Source organism: Mustela putorius, unplaced genomic scaffold, assembly GCF_011764305.1.
Source record: "Mustela putorius furo isolate JIRA1106 unplaced genomic scaffold, ASM1176430v1.1 tig00000450_pilon_pilon_pilon, whole genome shotgun sequence".
NCBI lineage: Eukaryota > Metazoa > Chordata > Mammalia > Carnivora > Mustelidae > Mustela > Mustela putorius.
In genome coordinates, this window is record NW_025421385.1 from 10,151,926 (window position 1) to 10,168,568 (window position 16,643).

The 16,643-nt window shown below is 39.2% G+C and overlaps 1 protein-coding gene across 10 annotated transcripts in view; it reads right to left on the bottom strand.

Annotated features, from left to right (window-relative positions):
* The window catches only part of ARID1B (AT-rich interaction domain 1B), a 439,186-nt gene that overhangs the window by 163,460 nt on the left and 259,083 nt on the right, over nucleotides 1–16,643 (bottom strand). For 7 of the 10 annotated variants that reach the window (XM_045080143.1, XM_045080141.1, XM_045080135.1 and 4 more), the window contains exon 5: nucleotides 12,688–12,729. The exons of the other annotated variants lie outside the window; for them this stretch is intronic. In XM_045080143.1, the coding sequence (XP_044936078.1) occupies nucleotides 12,688–12,729 (42 nt within the window). The remainder of the gene's footprint in view (nucleotides 1–12,687; nucleotides 12,730–16,643) is intronic. 10 annotated transcript variants of the gene reach the window in all.

The following is a 16,643-nucleotide window of genomic DNA, read 5'->3' on the forward strand; positions in this document are numbered from 1 at the left end:
ACAAAGTCCTGTCGGGAATATGATGTCATTAGAAGTTCTATTTGGAGCTCACATTAAGGTAAAACAAAATATTAACTTGTTTATAAAGATTACTTATTTACTATCAAAACTGAAGCCTTTCACGTGGTGAAAGTGTCTTCTGCATCTTTTGTTTTAATGATGATTTATTTATTTCAGAGAAAGAAAGAGCTTGAAAACAGGGGGAGGGAAGTAGGGAGAGGGAGACAAGCAGACTTGCCGCTCAGCAGGGAGCCTGATGGGGGCTCGATCCTAAGGACCCTGAGATCATGACCTGAGCCAAAATCAAGTCAGCCAGATGCTCAACCAACTGAGCCACCCAGGCACCCCCTAGCCTCTGTATCTTAAAAATCAGGATTTCCCAGCTTCTTTCTAAATTACTCATGTATTACAAGAAATAACTGTAATTGAATATGTATTGTTATTCTTATACTACAATAGCACATCACAATTTTCTCAAACTTATGACAATATTAAATATAATTTAACACATTAAGATGATTGAAGAAAATAAGTTTACTTGTTTATAAGGGACTAAAAATTAAATGAGACAATAATAAGACCATAATGTGAGAAATTTAGAATTACAAAAATTTAAGATATAGTAAATATGTTTTTAAGTTCTGAGAAATGTTCAGGAAACTGAGTATTTTTAGAATACTTTTATAAGTTTATTAATTTTACCATGATATTTAATATGCAATATCCAGTCTAGGCCTAGATCTAATTCTCATTTTAAATAATATGTATTCATTTCTACTCCATTCTTCACCTCCTCTGCCCCTCAATGAGATACAAAAAAAAAGTCATTCTGAAATGAAAATTTAATTTGAGGAAGAGTGGAGGGAGGTTTAAGAGGAATTTCTTATAAAAACGTACGGGGCTCCTTAGGAAGCAGCCAATTAACTGCTTGAAAGTGCCGTGCCTGGCTGGAAGAAACTGAAATTTTCTGCAGGATTTTGTTTGCTCTGTCTCAGTCACAGAGAGCAGGAGTCCTATGGCTCCCTGTGCTTCTTTTCCCTTCCTTGCATGCTTTTGACCTGCCTATCTAAGACCAAGGGAAACCTGCCCCTGAGGTCGGCTCAGGCCTGGAGAGAAGGTGCCCTGCCCCCGCCAGCCAGAGGCCAGTTTCAGCAGGGGGACAGACTCCCTGGACAACGTGAGCAGCGAGGACCAACAGCCAGTCTCGGGGACTCGACACAGGGACGCACGTTGCATGGAGGCTTGGTCTGTGCACGAACGAATAGATCAGACATGGCAAAACCCTCCTCTTAGTGACAGGACCCAACAGTAGCCAGGACACAAACAGGATTCAGGAAAGTATGAAAATCAGCCAATCTTTCTATGAAACAAACAAGATCTATTTATTACTTTTATTATTCAGAACTTAGGAGATTTTCAACCTCTATGCTGTCAGACGATTCAGACACTAAACAATTATCCAGTATCAAAAAGCCAACTGTCAAAAGACCAGAGTACAAGCAGAATTTAGACACAACAAATAGTCTCCTAGACTTTTTCTTGCTTTCCAATCCTGTTATTTTAAAATTATAATATGAAATGTTTTATTTGCATTATTACTTCAAGAACCCTGCATGTATTTTTGTTGGCATATCTTTGCAAATGTACCCACAGGATACATTACTTCAGTTGTAAAATGGTAATGTTAGTGCTTTTTGGGGAGTATCTGTTACACACATTTATCAGTGGTACATCTGGTATGCAAGTATTAATTCAACAGGTTTTTTTTTTTCCTCCAAATCTGATTTCTGAAAATCATCTCCTAATATATTCTTTAATTCACATAAATGTTCTACTTGGCTTTAAGCATCTTCCAACATATTGGCTCTTTCAACACCAGTCACTTTGACATTCTCAACTGACTTGCAAAAATTGACATGGCTTGGGTAAAAGCCAGATTTAAGGCAGGAAGAGGGGAGGAGGAGGGTTTTCACCATCTGAAGAAACAAAACTGGCTTTAAAATTTGGCATCGGAGAGAACCTAAAACACACACAATCAAAATCATCCCTCATCTCCCCTAGAATAATTTCTTTGCTTCCTCCCAACAAAATCTTAAGCAGCTTGATGATTATTAATATTGTCACAGTAACTCTATGCTAAGGAATTTTATAGGCAAGCCCAGAAACATGCCTCTAATTATCTGTGCACATCTCAAATGAACAGGTGTTTGAGGGTGGGGACAAGGAGAATATATGCATTTTTATTATTACTAGAGAATTAAGTTCTCAAAAAACAGTGCCAAAATAATGTCCCTGGAGAAAAATGGAGTCAATCAAACTCCAGAATATACAAGTAAATAAGCTTTCTTTCAAGGGTAACTCCTTCCTGCCTTAAACAGGACACTTCTCAAATCCACAGTAACTGGGGCCATGTTTAATTTCTAACATCCTTTGGGAAAAAAAAAAAAAGCCAACAACAAAACAATGTAAGTCTGACAAAAGCAGGCATGAATTGTATTGCATTAAGCTCCCCTTCACTCATTTTCCTATATTCACCACCGTTAGAGTAAACATTTCTGCACAAATGCACTTACTACATCTAGCGACCCTGCCATGCAATCAGGAAAGCCATCTAACCAGTCTGACCTATACCATCACCTGACCATGTGAGCATTTGGTCTAGGAGATAGGGAACTCTTACCACACTAAGAACACACTTGCTCATGATAAAATAGTTTATTTTTTTATATAATGTCAAAGCATCGTATGGGAATCTCACACACTCCTTATTGAGTTATGTAGCTTATTGGGTTCTTTGATGCCGATTAAACTCTGCAAACATCTTGTGATCACCTAATACTTCAAACAGTGTGCACATACACATTCCAATCAGGATAAACAGATTTTTAAAGAAAAATAGTGTTTTCACTGTTGAATACAGATTTAAAAGGATGTAAGAGAGCCCTAATTCTCTGAATTGAACCATATGAAATCGCTAACATCAGACTCTTTCTGGGCTGTAAAAATGACGATCCCGTAACGTTCAATCTCAGATACAATTCCATTACTGGGAAGACTAATCCCAAATACTGCTGTGATTCTGTGTAAAGGGCGCTGGTCTGGAAGGCAGAAACCTGGATTTCTGTTCTACTATGCCACTAAACAGGGCCTAAAATATGTCACTTTACATCCCTCAGCCATATTCATTATGAAAAAAAATGAGATTAATATTCTGGGTTACTGAATTTCCTCTTTGAGAAAAAGAACAAATAATTGACCCATGAATCGAAGTTTCTAGAATTAGTCAAGATAGCGCTGAAGATTAGGGAAGGAGATTAAATGTGGCAGGAAATAAAATTCCTATACCCCGTTTCCCTTTAAAATTTTTTTGCTTTATTTCATAGAAGGATTTGTTTGTAGACAAAAGATACTTATGTTTTCCCCAAGATGATGAGAATGGCTTAGGCTATAAACAGTAGAGGGAAAAAATCAGAAGAATAACAAATGAGGACAGAACTGAAGGTTTGACTTAATGACCCCAAGAAGAACTGTGGTGTTTTAGGACCAAAAAGAACCTTATCAAGTCACCAATTTTCCAACCTGTTACAAGATTTAGCATAAAATACAGGTCTGCTCACTTCCAGTTAAGGAGTCTTAATTACAAAAGAGCAGGACAGAAATGCTATTCCATATTGAATCCAAATTCAGAAACTGGGGAAGATCTCAACAACTCTCATGCAACCCCTTCCCGCACTCAAGACCTTTAATCAGAAAGTCTGTGCCTGCTGTCTCTTAATGGCGCACGCTTTGGCCTTCATAGTCTTTCGTCTTTTCTAAATTTTATATTCATGTATTCCTCTAAAGGCAGAGTTGAAAAAGAAGCTAAAACAGTCCTTAAAAAGATAATTAAACATGACAAGCAAAACTGCACCAAAATAGTAGAGGTGAATATAAATGGAATATTTTCCCCCAAATCTTTCCTAAATAAGAATAAAGCAGATTTGTTCTAAAATCAAACATGCAAGTGTATGAACCACCAGCAGATGGCAGAAGGAGAGGCTGGGAAATTCTCTAACAAAAGAAGGGAGCAACTCAACATGGATTCCCAAATCACGACTTGAGAATTGCTATGGATTTTTTTTCCCTTCTCCAGTCTTTCTTTCACGGAGATACGGGAATTTGTCTTGCTTCACCAATACATATTCTCTCATTTTAATTTAGAGTCAAAGACTCAAGCAGTAAAGAGTAAACTTGGTTCTCTACTTCTTTAAACATTTCTAGTAGATTTTCAATAAATAAGAAATTTTAAATACAAAAATAAATTCTTTATATTTTGAAAAGTATTCTGAGTAAGATTTAAACTTTGAAAAGTAAATAAGTCCTGGTTTCATTTCAATGACACTGTTACCTTAAACGTATTTTCACCTAAGTTATATTCACACCCACTTAGCACGTTAGCCAAGTATAAATTCAATAGAAAACACACCCTGGTTAGAAAATGCAAACAACTGAGAAGAACCCGAGTTACTGAAGCTTTATAAGAAAAAAAGATAAGTGTTTTTAGGCCCAAGATTAATGTACGCTTTCAGGTGGTGACATTAACAAAAGGAAGGACCCTTTAACAGATTATAACCTCTTATGATGCAAAGCTACACATTCTAAATCTAGAATACTGTATTTTTTAAAAAAAGATTTTATCTATCTATTTATTTATTTATTTATGAGAGCGAGCAAAAGGAGGAGAGTGAGAGGAAGAAGCAGACTCCGTGCTGAGTAGACAGCCCAAAGCGGGGCTTGATCCAGGACCCTGAGATCATGACCTGAGCCAAAGGCAGATGCTTAACTGACTGAGTCACTCAGGCCCCCCACAGTACTGTATTAGTGTTCCCTATATAATCCCAAGCATATCAATGAATGGCCCATTATAGGAGTCACCAAAAGAATGACTTATTTCATAACCATGTTTAAAAGCTTTTTGTGAAATTCCAGTGGGACATGCTGGCATGGTGAGGTGGTGGTGGCAGTGGTTATTATTATAACATATATAATTGTACCTTACTACAGCAGCAAACTCCTTCTGTTCTCTACTTATCTGCTCTACTCCTTGGGGGTTTATCAATTAAATAATGGCTATTCTGATTATAAAATGTGCTATGTCTTGTTCTTATGAATTCTTGGAATTTTCTTTTCTAGACCAGCTCTGGCCAACACACAGCTATTGAAATGTGGCTATTACAGTTGAAGAACTGAATTTTTAAATTTAATTTTCATTAATTTAAATTTAAATCGCTACACAAGGCTAGTAACTACCAAGCGGACAATATACTTCCGGATGACCAAAATAAACAAGGAGAACGGATTGAGCTGGAGACCTGGCAGGTGAACTGGTTAAAAAAGAAAGAAAAATGCAAGTGAACACCGTTCCACTTTTCTAGAAGGTCACATTTTCCGTTATTTACCCAAAGGAGCACATTTGGAGATAGACTACCAGTGCTTTGTTTCAGTTCCTCCTTAGCCATTACACTAGTTAGGACAAATAGTTACAGACCGCATTGTAGCATTTTACATTTCAATGAAGGAGGGAAATACAGATGCTCTTCATGATGGTGAGATATCAAAATCCAGGATTAAACCCAAAGGTGACTTATGATTCCCCCAGCTATACAATTTTCCACAAGCAAAAGTACCTTATTTTTAAAGAGACAAATAAGTTTTGTTTTTATTTTATTTGAAATTATTTTTGGAAATGACTAATCCCTTTGTTATAATAAGTTTTATACGTCGCCCTGGAATCCACAACAGTCAGTTAAAGCAGTAACACTACAGAGCAGCACACAATTAGATCCAAAAGGAGAATATACACTTGCATCCCTAGAATTTCTTCCTGGCATAAGATTATTCCAAAAGTTGCGTCAAAAATGCAAGGTCCGTGGCAGCCAAGGGCTTATTATTCTCACGGCATTCTCTGCTCATAACATGGACATTCCACAAGTATTTGTTTGAATGAAGTGCCGTGGAATGAAACAGAATGAAATCAATGAACATAACTGCAGAACTTGGATTAACAAAGGTAAATTTAAATTAATAGTGAGATAAACTGGAACCAACTGGTTTTCAGTCAACCAGAACCACTCAACAGCTTCCACATTAACAACGAATACATCTCCTTCCAGTGAGGCTCTAGAATACAGAATGCCAAGGCTAATGCATTAACTGAGATAATGCGAAACTCGGTGAGAAAAACCCCTGAACAGAAAAAAAGGCAGTAGTAATATGTTGAGTTAACATCACAGGTTTTCTGCTCTTAACAATCAGAATTGTTAAATCATCAAAAGAGCGCTAAATAACCAGTACCAATTACGTACTGGGAGCCAAGTGCAAGTCAATACGGATATAAAAAGATGAGCAAAATGAAGTCTCTAAGCTTATAATCTTGCTGGAAAAAAATGCCACATAATGGGAGTTGGGCCAGGCCACACCATGCTGTTTCCCATATACAGATCAGAAGTAAGTTGGCAAAGAGAAAGTTCCAAGCACAGTTCACCACTGGAGAATATGTGGGTTAGGACGGCGCATGTGAAAATCGGTGTGTAACTTCTGACTCCCCGAAACTTAACTATTGAGTAGCCTGCTGCTGACTGGAAGCCTTCCCAGTAACACACTATTGATGAACGCGCATTTTGTATGTTATGTGGACCATGGATTGTATTCTCCCAATAAAAGAAGCTGGAGAAAAGAAATGCTATTAAGAAAATCGTTAAGGAAGAGAAAATGCATTTACAGTACTGTATCACGTTTACGAAGAACGACTGTGCGTTAAGTGGATCTGCACGGTTCAAACCCATACTGTCCAAGGGTCACTGCCTGAGTGTCCTGCCATCTGATCCGCCTCACCTGCAGCCAAGGGCCTGAAGTCTGGAAAGGAAACTCCAAGTGCGGGGCAGGACATGGAGGGAGCAGGGAAGGCGGCGAGTGCCGTGTAAGCTCAGAGCTGGGAGCTCAGAAGTCTGCAGTACTGAGGGAAGACAGCACAGAAGAGGACAGTACGGACGGACACTGAGGGTAGGATGACTGTGAAATGCAACAAGAGGACCGGAAAGTACATGAAGGGAAGGCAAGGAACAAGGCCAGGTTCAGAAAGAAGGAAGGTAAAAGGTCAATACAGTTATGAGGCCATGTTGGGGATTAGGAGATGAGCTTAAACTCTGATGTTATTTTTCCCTAAGATATTTAATCAATCAACATATGGATAAAAAGGAATACATCAGAGTACACAAATTTAGTATTTATTTCAAAAATCTGATTTTTAGGGGGTGCCTGGATGGCTCAGTCAGTTAAGCGTCCAATTTGGACCAAGCGTCTTGGTTTCGGCTAAGGTCGTGATCTCGGGCATGGAGCCTGTTTAAGATTCTCTCTCTCCTTCTCCCTTCGCCCCTCCTCCCACCCTGCCCCCCCCCCCCGCCCCGCTAGTGTATGCCTGAGCATGCGCTTTCTCTCCCTTAAAAAAAAAAAAAATCAATCAAATCAAATCTGAAGTTTAGATAATTTAAACTTAGACTTTCCTCTAAATTTTAGGTGCCTAAAACAAATACTAAAAAAATTTTTTGCCAAAATAGGATTAAAAGGTGAGTAATATTAAGTATTAAGAGGAAATATTTAAAATTTTTTATTTAAATATTAGGAAAAATTATGAAATCACTAAAATCCTGAATTCTATGCCCACCTTTGCCAGTAATAAGCTATGACTGTGGGAACAAGGAATCCTTTGGCTTTCAGCTCCCTACATCTCTAACATGGAGGGAGGCGAGACCAGAGGATCCTGAGGACATCCAGCAAGGGTAAATTTAAGGATGCTAGGACGGTATAATTACAGGAAAATAAAGAGGGAAAATGCAGAAAGGAAGAGACGAAATGAGGTGTAGGTCCCGCAATAGGATTTTAGAGAAAAGGCCTTCCCGAGCTTTATACGCCCTCCTCCTTAGGGTTTGGTTTGTAAGGTGGGGGTGGTGGTGACAGGCTGGTATTCTGCTCCCCCAGCAGGAGCTGGGATCCAGTACTAACAGCCTGAAGGGTGCCCACGAGTGAAGGGCTCTGTCACCTGTGGGCTCCTGCGGTGACCTACAGTTTCATCATTCTTCTTCTTGTTCTTTTATAGAACAGATACGCTTACCCTTGATTTTTCTTACCATCAGTTTAAAATGACCACCCCATGTACATTTTTTTGGGTCAGAGTTTCTACCAAAAATTATAAAAATGAGCATAAAATGAATTTTTTTTTTCAAAGAACATGCCAGCCAAAATAGCACATCAAAGTAATTTTTGGATGTGTGGAAGTCGAATGCCCATCTCGAACTGGAAAACAAATCAACTGATAATACAGCATACACATTTCCGTTCACCCACCTTTAAAAGGAAAAGTCTTTTAAAATGATTTTGGTAACCAAATTGTGTTATAGCCCAAACAACTAAGTACTAAGGATTCACCCCAGGAAAAATGTTGTACTGAGCCAGGGAGATATTTTTAAATCTTTGTCTAGGTTTTATGCATATTCATTCATTCAGCAAGACATTCAAGAAGCAGCCCTGGAGCCGGAGGTAGAGGTGCCATCACGAACACCAGGGAGGGAGAATCCAGGACTGAGGCGGGCGGAGCGCGATCCGGGGTGGCTGCGGAGAAGGAAGCCTGCGAACTCAGGGCGGCGCACATAGGAGGAAAATCAGCAGAGCGCAGTCAGGGGAACCAAGGGAAGAGGGCATGGGAAGGAAGAAGGGGCCAACTGAGGCAGATGGCTGCAAAGAGGCAAGTCAGATGAAAGGAAGGACTGGGACCTTGGCAAGAGGGGAGAGTGGGGCAGAGGTGCGGGCACGTGAGTGGAGATGGGAAGTGAGGAGGCAGGTAGCCGTGTGGATCTCACTGGCTCTTAGGACATCCCAGAAAGAGAACAGGCTTTGGGGCTGATCGTCCTGGTTCCCATCCCACTTCTGTTACTCATTAGCTGTGTCAGATTCTATTTCCTTCCCCAGGATTGAGAAAAACAACAGCCCCTAACTCACAGGGAGTGGGTTAACTACAAATCTTGCTTCTTTATGAGTCTTGACTTAGCTATCCACAATAAGCGAGAAACAAAAGATATTCATGATCATGAAATTTGAAAGTAATGTATTTAGATTTTTGTAAGATCTCTTAAGAAATTCATGGAAAAGTTATAATTATCTAGTCTTTCTTTTTAAATGACCCAGGAATATTTTACTAACTTCCCCTTTTTTACTTCTCTACTATAAATCTCTTTGTAGAATGCATAAGCAGCAAACTTTTTAGTCTTTTCTATGTTTAATAGCATAATTTGATATATATTTCCTTAGCTGATTTATCACCTCATAATCATTAGCAACTTTACTTAGTGCATTAATGACACAGAAGACATACTTATCTTGAAAAAGAACTAACCCATGTTGTCTGCCTCTGTGACTCCGAATTTATTATTCTAGAGAATTACAAACTTCTTAATATGTTTAAGTCTTGATGAGAACTAAAGTCAAGATCAATGATGTATAGTTTGTAGAACTTTTCTTTGCTAATATATTCACTCATTTTTCTTTTATTTTGAAGCATCTCTATTCACTACAATTCTTATTTTTGTAAAGTACACATGATTTTAAATTAATTAAGCATCCTTCCAAACTTGTATTGAAAACAAACTCCAGAAAATCAAAGTTGCCTTACTTCAGAGGGAAAAATGAGAACCACTGGAAAACAGCTGGAGTGTGTACTGTGGTACTGTCATTAGCATTTCAAATTCAAGTTACTTTTGACTAAGAAAGGCCCAATAAAATGATGAATCAGGACTTGAGAAACTAAGAGTTGCAATGTATAAGAGCATAGCGATCTCTCATTAGATTAGCTTGAAAAAAAAATTAATCTCAAAGTAGCGTGAATGGTCATGAGAACCTGGAATGCCTGCGAAATCGCTTCCCTGCGTCGCAGTCAGTACACTCACACACAAAAGCAGGCTGTTTGTATCTCTGGGTCCCAATGTGTTTAAGCTATTTTCCAGCAAGACTGATGGAATTCATGCTTCAATCTTAAGTAAATATGAAGCTTGCAGGCTTAGGAGGAGAAGCATCCAAGGGGTGAATAAGTCGATAGTGCCAAAAAAATAAAAAAAATTTAAAAGGCAAAGAAAGAGCAAAAGCACATTAAAAATCAGCACTGAGAGGATCAGAGACACACACCGGGCAGACGCACACTCCAGCATTCTACTCATTGGTGAAGGTGATGTCGTTAATGTATTTCCATGGAGCCAGGTATCTGAGTTCTTTTACCCATGGCATAAAAACGGGGAAAAAAGCGTCAATTATGAGTAAGTGTTCAGAAACATGACCAACACTGAACACCCAGACCTTTTAAGAAACAAGATAAAAATATATTTGCTGGGGGGCCTGGGTGGCTCCATCGGTTAGGCATCTGCCTTTAGCTCAGGTCATGATCTGGGACTGAACCCTGTGTTGGGCTCCCTGCTCAGCAGGGAGTCGGCTTCTCCCACTGTTCCTACCAGACTCGTGCTTCTCTCTATCAAATAATTAAATAAAATCTTTTTTAAAAAAGTATTTGCTGACATGCAGATAATGAAGCAGTAACAAAAATTCAAATTTCTCATTTTTAATTACAAATGTCAGCACCTGGGTACCCATACGCAAAGATGGAAAACTCCTGATTCTTTGAAAAATCGCTGAATTATCAGGAAAAAAATTCAAACTATTGTCTCTACAAATTGAATTGAAGACTGCAAAAGCAATCTGCTAGTTTAGCCATAAAACAAATGCAAAGCCTTTTACACAGTGGGGCGGACCATGAGAGCTGCTGGTACAATAATCTTCGTAATTCTGCCGCCGACTCAGTAAGTATGAAGGATTATGGAGATGAGTTCACAAGAACTGACCCTACAGGTTTATTAAATATGCAATGAATATGCTGCATGCATGCTGGGCATTAAATAAAAAATGAAAAATTCCAACAATGACAATATGTTAAACACAGCAAATATTACTGAATTAGCTCTACGTCTAACTAGAATTTTCTTTAGTCACTTTTGACAGATACAGAAATAACAGAAATGTGTTAAGGCAAAACCTGAGTTTGCTTACCACATGTTTCAATATTTATAAAGTCTTATCTTTTTACTTTTAACTTTGTATTTGTTTATGACATCAACCTTGCTCAGCTTATAACCTCAGGACGGCTTTGATTTTGGTAGTATTACAATGTCATCCACCTCTAATTGCAGCACAACTATTAATCTGTCCTAATAAAATGCCAAGTATCCAGAATGGAAAGAAGAGAAAAAAATTGGAAAAAATACAACTAATGTTTCGTTTTATGCCAAAGATGGAGCACATGGAGGAGTCAGGAGGAGTCATCACCCACACCATGTGCTCTCAAGTTTCCAACAGCTGTTCTCAGCTCCTGACTTCCAAAGTAATGGATGGCCCCTATACTGTACTTCTCTATCTCTACGTGAAAATGAAGTCAGGCTCCCCAGTTAAGTGCCTCTTACCAATTTACTTTTGCAGTTTAAGAATTACTAGCAAATATGTCCAAAAGGCAAGTCAATCCGATAAAAACCCAACAGGTCTGGAAGACTGTGATTCTAAGATCTGTGACTGTTCCACGGTGTGCTCCTTCTCCGTGGGACCCCACCATCTCCTCCTCTGGTTCATTCTCGGCTCCTACTTCTTCCTCATCCTGCATACCCCAGTGATCACCAGGTCCCGAAGACTCACTGCCCAAGGACTTCTTTCCTCTCCCACTCTGCTGGCTCAGGTCTGCACTGCCTTTCCCCTGATGCATTCAACTGCCCTTCTTTGGTTTCTGGCAAATCCATCCCCCACAAAGTGGCCAAAATCATCTAAGTTGTAAATCCAACCACTACTTGGCTTAAAATGTTTTAATAGCTTCACATTTTCTATAGGATAAAATTCAACTCTTTAACCTCCTCAACCTCCGATCTTATCACACAGGCAAAATTTAAGTACTTTTAGCTCCCTCCCATTTTTTTTCACGATTGTCCTCTGACCTGAAAATAGTTCTCGTTTCTCTTGTCCTCCTCGATTGCCTAAATATAATCCACTCTCTCAAGGGATCAAGCTCCTAGAATGCCTTCCCACTCGGTCCCTCCCACTCCCACAAGCCTCCGCATAGCTCTGGCAGGGAGGCAAGGAAGCTACAGGACAACTGATCTCTTTATAGGCCTCCCAACGGATCGTGAGCAACTGAAGGGTGGGAACTGAGATTTAATTTAGTCGTGGTTGGAACAGGGGGGCTCAAAAAATATGTGAAGCAGGAATAATGAATAAATGGATTAATGAAAGTCGAGTGGCAAACTGAAATAGTGCTCCCACAACATTCCGGGTGGCACTGCAGTGCCCCCCCCAGACTGGGAGCCACTGAGTAGATCCTGTTCCCCAGCTAATCCAAACTTAAAGGTCAGTTACTACTAAATGAAACTCTTGTTTCCTGTACTGTTTCTTATATTCCCGACATCAGAGAAAGAAGGTAAAGGAAATACTACCATAGTCTAATCTGAATGATAACAGAGGGGACATCTTGAACTTTGGAAGATTTCTAGAACCTCTGCATTTGATAATAAAAACAAGTTCTATCTGTTGAGGCTTTCGATCCACTCGGGGGAGCTACATCAGACTACACACCTTGAGTCCAAAGGCGGTATCCTCCGAGGTCAAGACTTCAACCTGAAATCATAAGGAAAAAATAATTTAGGCACTCTCAAAAATGTTCTTCGAGTCTAGCCGCAGATGCCAGAGCACAGGCATGGCCTGGAACTAAAGAATCTGGAGAAAACTGGTATTCAATTTACGTCAGGCATCAAGAAAGAAAGATCTGGGATTCTCTTCAAGAGTTGACTGGGGATAAACACGGGTCATTGCCCTGGGTTCCAGATTTAAAACAGGGCGAGCGCCTATCAAATTAATGTGTTTGCCATCATGTCCAAGTGGTGGTGTAAGTTCCTCAAAATGATCTAGAAGTCAGAAGAATCAACTTTCGTAGTTAAATCATGAGATGCTGCATATATGTTGTGATCTTTTATGGACAGTGAGGGGAAAGTTATGCTTTGTAAAGCAATTTCATCATGCTTACGAAGCTGCTAGTAATTTCTTGTCCCGCTCCCATCAGAGTGGGTAGTCCTGAGTCTCTGGAATGTTGCAGAGCAAGAGTGCCTGGAAGCAATACTCAGGAAAAGGCAGGCAGAGTCTAAGCAACAAGTTGTGAAATGATGGCAAAACTTCAAAATTGCCTGTCAGTCTTGTGCATGAGAAGACAGAGCTCATTAACATGAATTTAAAAAGCTGCATGGAACAAGACGTGTATTGATAATTACTGTTTTTTAAACATAATTATTCAGTCTGGTGTGTAGAGCTTTTAACTTTGACTACTACAAAGTACCAATGTATGATGGAAAAGAGCAAGGAAAGAAGGCAACAGAATATGAATATTTTTAAGTGTCTGCAGAAGACAGGGGGCGGGGCACTAATATCAGACTTGCCGGCTACACTGTGTGTTTTCAACCTTTTAAAATCAGGCCTTTGTGGTAGGTGTTTAAGCAGAAGGCACATAGGCCTATCGAATGTATCTTGCTATAAAACAAAATTGGATTCTTCCCTTGAGGGAAGGAAATACAGAAAGGAAGATCATTTCAGGAAGATTGTCATCCAGTACAAAAGTAAAGGGGTCAAAAGAGAAATGAGCAAGAAATTGTATTCTCCAACTGCTTGGCTGAAAGTGAGGCTCCCCCACCACCTGGTACCTGATAAAGACTGGGGCATAAAGCAAGAGAAACACATGATTAGGTATTGGGAAGATGACCAGCCTCACTTTGATGAAAACCATATGTTGCTGATACCAAACATGAAATGTTGGATCAACTGTAGTACAAAATCATTGTAAGATTCACTGGCAGTATGTCTGTTAACACTTTGATTTCCAAAGCTAATTGTTCGAGTTAGAAGCAAGATCATCTTATAGACTTTGTTGCAGGGTGGGGGAGGGGGAAGCAACAGTTATTGGCAATTTACATGTTTGAATTTCCTAAATCCTGTCTTTCACAACACTAGCTTACTAACCTCAAATAACTTTACACTGAAGACTAACCAACACTGAAGACTCTAGTTAAAGCCAAGGACAAACAACAAATTCGCTGAAGCTTAAATACTGTAAACATCCTATGACATTTACTCTTAAATTATATACATAGATCGTATCTGCATATATTAATGTTAGGTACATTCACTCTTTTGATGTGATATTTTAATACACACACACAATTATTTAACAATATATTAGAAGTTTAAATCTGCAAAAACCATTCCCAAGGGAGTTCTGTGCTTGCTTAACATATTATAAAAGTCCAAGTAGCAAGAAATTCAAAAGCTAATAGAAATCAATTTAAAGATATGGCTCCGATATATTTGACCACTTGAGATAACAGCGAAACCAAAGTTTTCACGTGGGATTTAGGAACTGTCCATGTGGCTACGTCATTAGACAGACACACAGACAGACCTTGGAGACTGGAGGAAGGAGGTGGGTCTCAAAAGGTGAGCCTCACCCTCCACCCCAGGCTCTAGCTCTAGGAAGGCTGAGGAGGTTTGTGATTCCTTAGTATTAACCAATTTCATCAGACCAACCTAAAAAGTGTATTTTGTTTTATTCAAAAGCACTATGGCTTAATACATATGTACTCCAGTTCTACTGAACTGTATTTTATATTTTCTGTTTCTGAAGGATTTCATATTTCAAGTCCAACACAAAAATAGTTCATTTTAAAAACATGAAATTAACTCCAATTTCATAAAAAATGAAGATCAATGTCATACAAAGGTTTTCATGTTGGACCTAAGAACATTTTACCTAAGTTGGAAGGAATCCCCCTCTAGTGGGAGTAAGGGAGTATTTCAACCTTCACATACAATTTTCAGGTAGCAGTCATTAAACTTAACAATCAGCAGAGATCAGCTGAGCTTTTTTCCCTTCATCATCAATTAAATTTAAATCTTTTAAAAAAGATAATCAGTATTTTATATTTCACAAACCTAAAACACCTGTAATTAATTATTTATATATCTAAATTATATACATATATATATATATATATATGCGCACATGCTAGGAGTAGATTTGTATCTATTGGTTGGGATTTTAGTTATTAACCAACCATTACCATCATATTTAATTTAGCTATAAAACAGTTACAATTGGAAGCTAAAACAGGAATGTACAACTGGAAAAAATTAGTATATTTCAGTGGAAAGACTTAATAATGTTCTGGGAAGAGAAAATGCTGATGGTTTACATTGACCTGACTCATTAACAAAGACTTTCTGGATATTTACCACATGCAAGGTATTGTGCTTAATGCTACTATAAGAGCCAAAAAGTGCCGAATTTTACTCAGGTATGAATACCTGAATGAAATGTACTTAAACAATCATTTAAAAACAAATTCATGGGGTGCCCGGGTGGCTCAGTGGGTTAAAGCCTCTGCCTTTGGCTCAGGTCATGATCTCAAGGTCCTGGGATTGAGCCCCACATCAGGCTCTCCGCTCAGCAGGGAGCCTGCTTCCCTTCCTCTCTCTCTGCCTGCCTCTCTGCCTACTTGTGATCTCTGTCTATCAAATAAATAAATAAAATCTTTAAAAAAAATTCATATTCGGAAAGGACCAGATGAGATTATTCATGGTGTCATTTTTCTTTTCAAACTTCGGTTCGGGAAGATTTAAAACCAGCAGTGTTATAAAAACCACCCGAAGTGTTATAAAAACCACCGAAGAAAAGGCCACAGGTTTTATGCACTGTAAAATTTGGACACGATACCCAATGTTCTCCCCACACACAGGCTCTAACAAATGCAAAGACCGAGTACCCCGATGAGAAGCCCTACCAGCATCGCCGGAAAGAATTTGTCAGGGGTCCTGAGCGGCAAAGGTGTGAATGGGTGTGGGCAGGCTAGCAAAGGAGAGGCTTCCTAAGTCCAAGAAAAGGCCCTTTCCACTTGATCCTGTTATTTCAAATGATGCCACCGTCAACACTGTAGAACACCATTGCCTAAAAGGATTCCGTCTGTAGAAAACTTTAAAGTCATCTCTTCTCTCCCGCGTAGCCTGCTAAGCCCGACCTCCATCAAAACCAAAGCGAACCAGGGGTGCCTGGGTGGCTCAGTTGGTTAAGCAGCTGCCTTCAGGTCAGGTCATGATCCCAGAGTCCAGGGATGGAGCCCTACTACCCCCCACCCTGCTCAGGAGGAGGCCTGCTTCTCCCTCTCCCTGCAGCCCCTTCCCCCCACCCCCGCTTGTGCATGGGCACGCTCTCTCTGTGTCAAATAAATCAATAAAATCTTTAAAAAACAAAAATCAAAGCAAACCACTCTAACCTCTAATCATTTCATCAAGAAAATCAGGAAAACGTGAATTCACGAATCTGGAAGGGAAAAGTGATTGGACTCTTCTTCCTTGAATCACTTCTGAAGTCCTTTCTAAACTTCACTTCTAAAGCATAGGATACTAATATCCAGCAGCGCTTCCATTAAAATAAAGCTATGCCAAAAGTATGTCCCATTTTAATGAGAAACATTTTTCCTAAAGTCAGGATC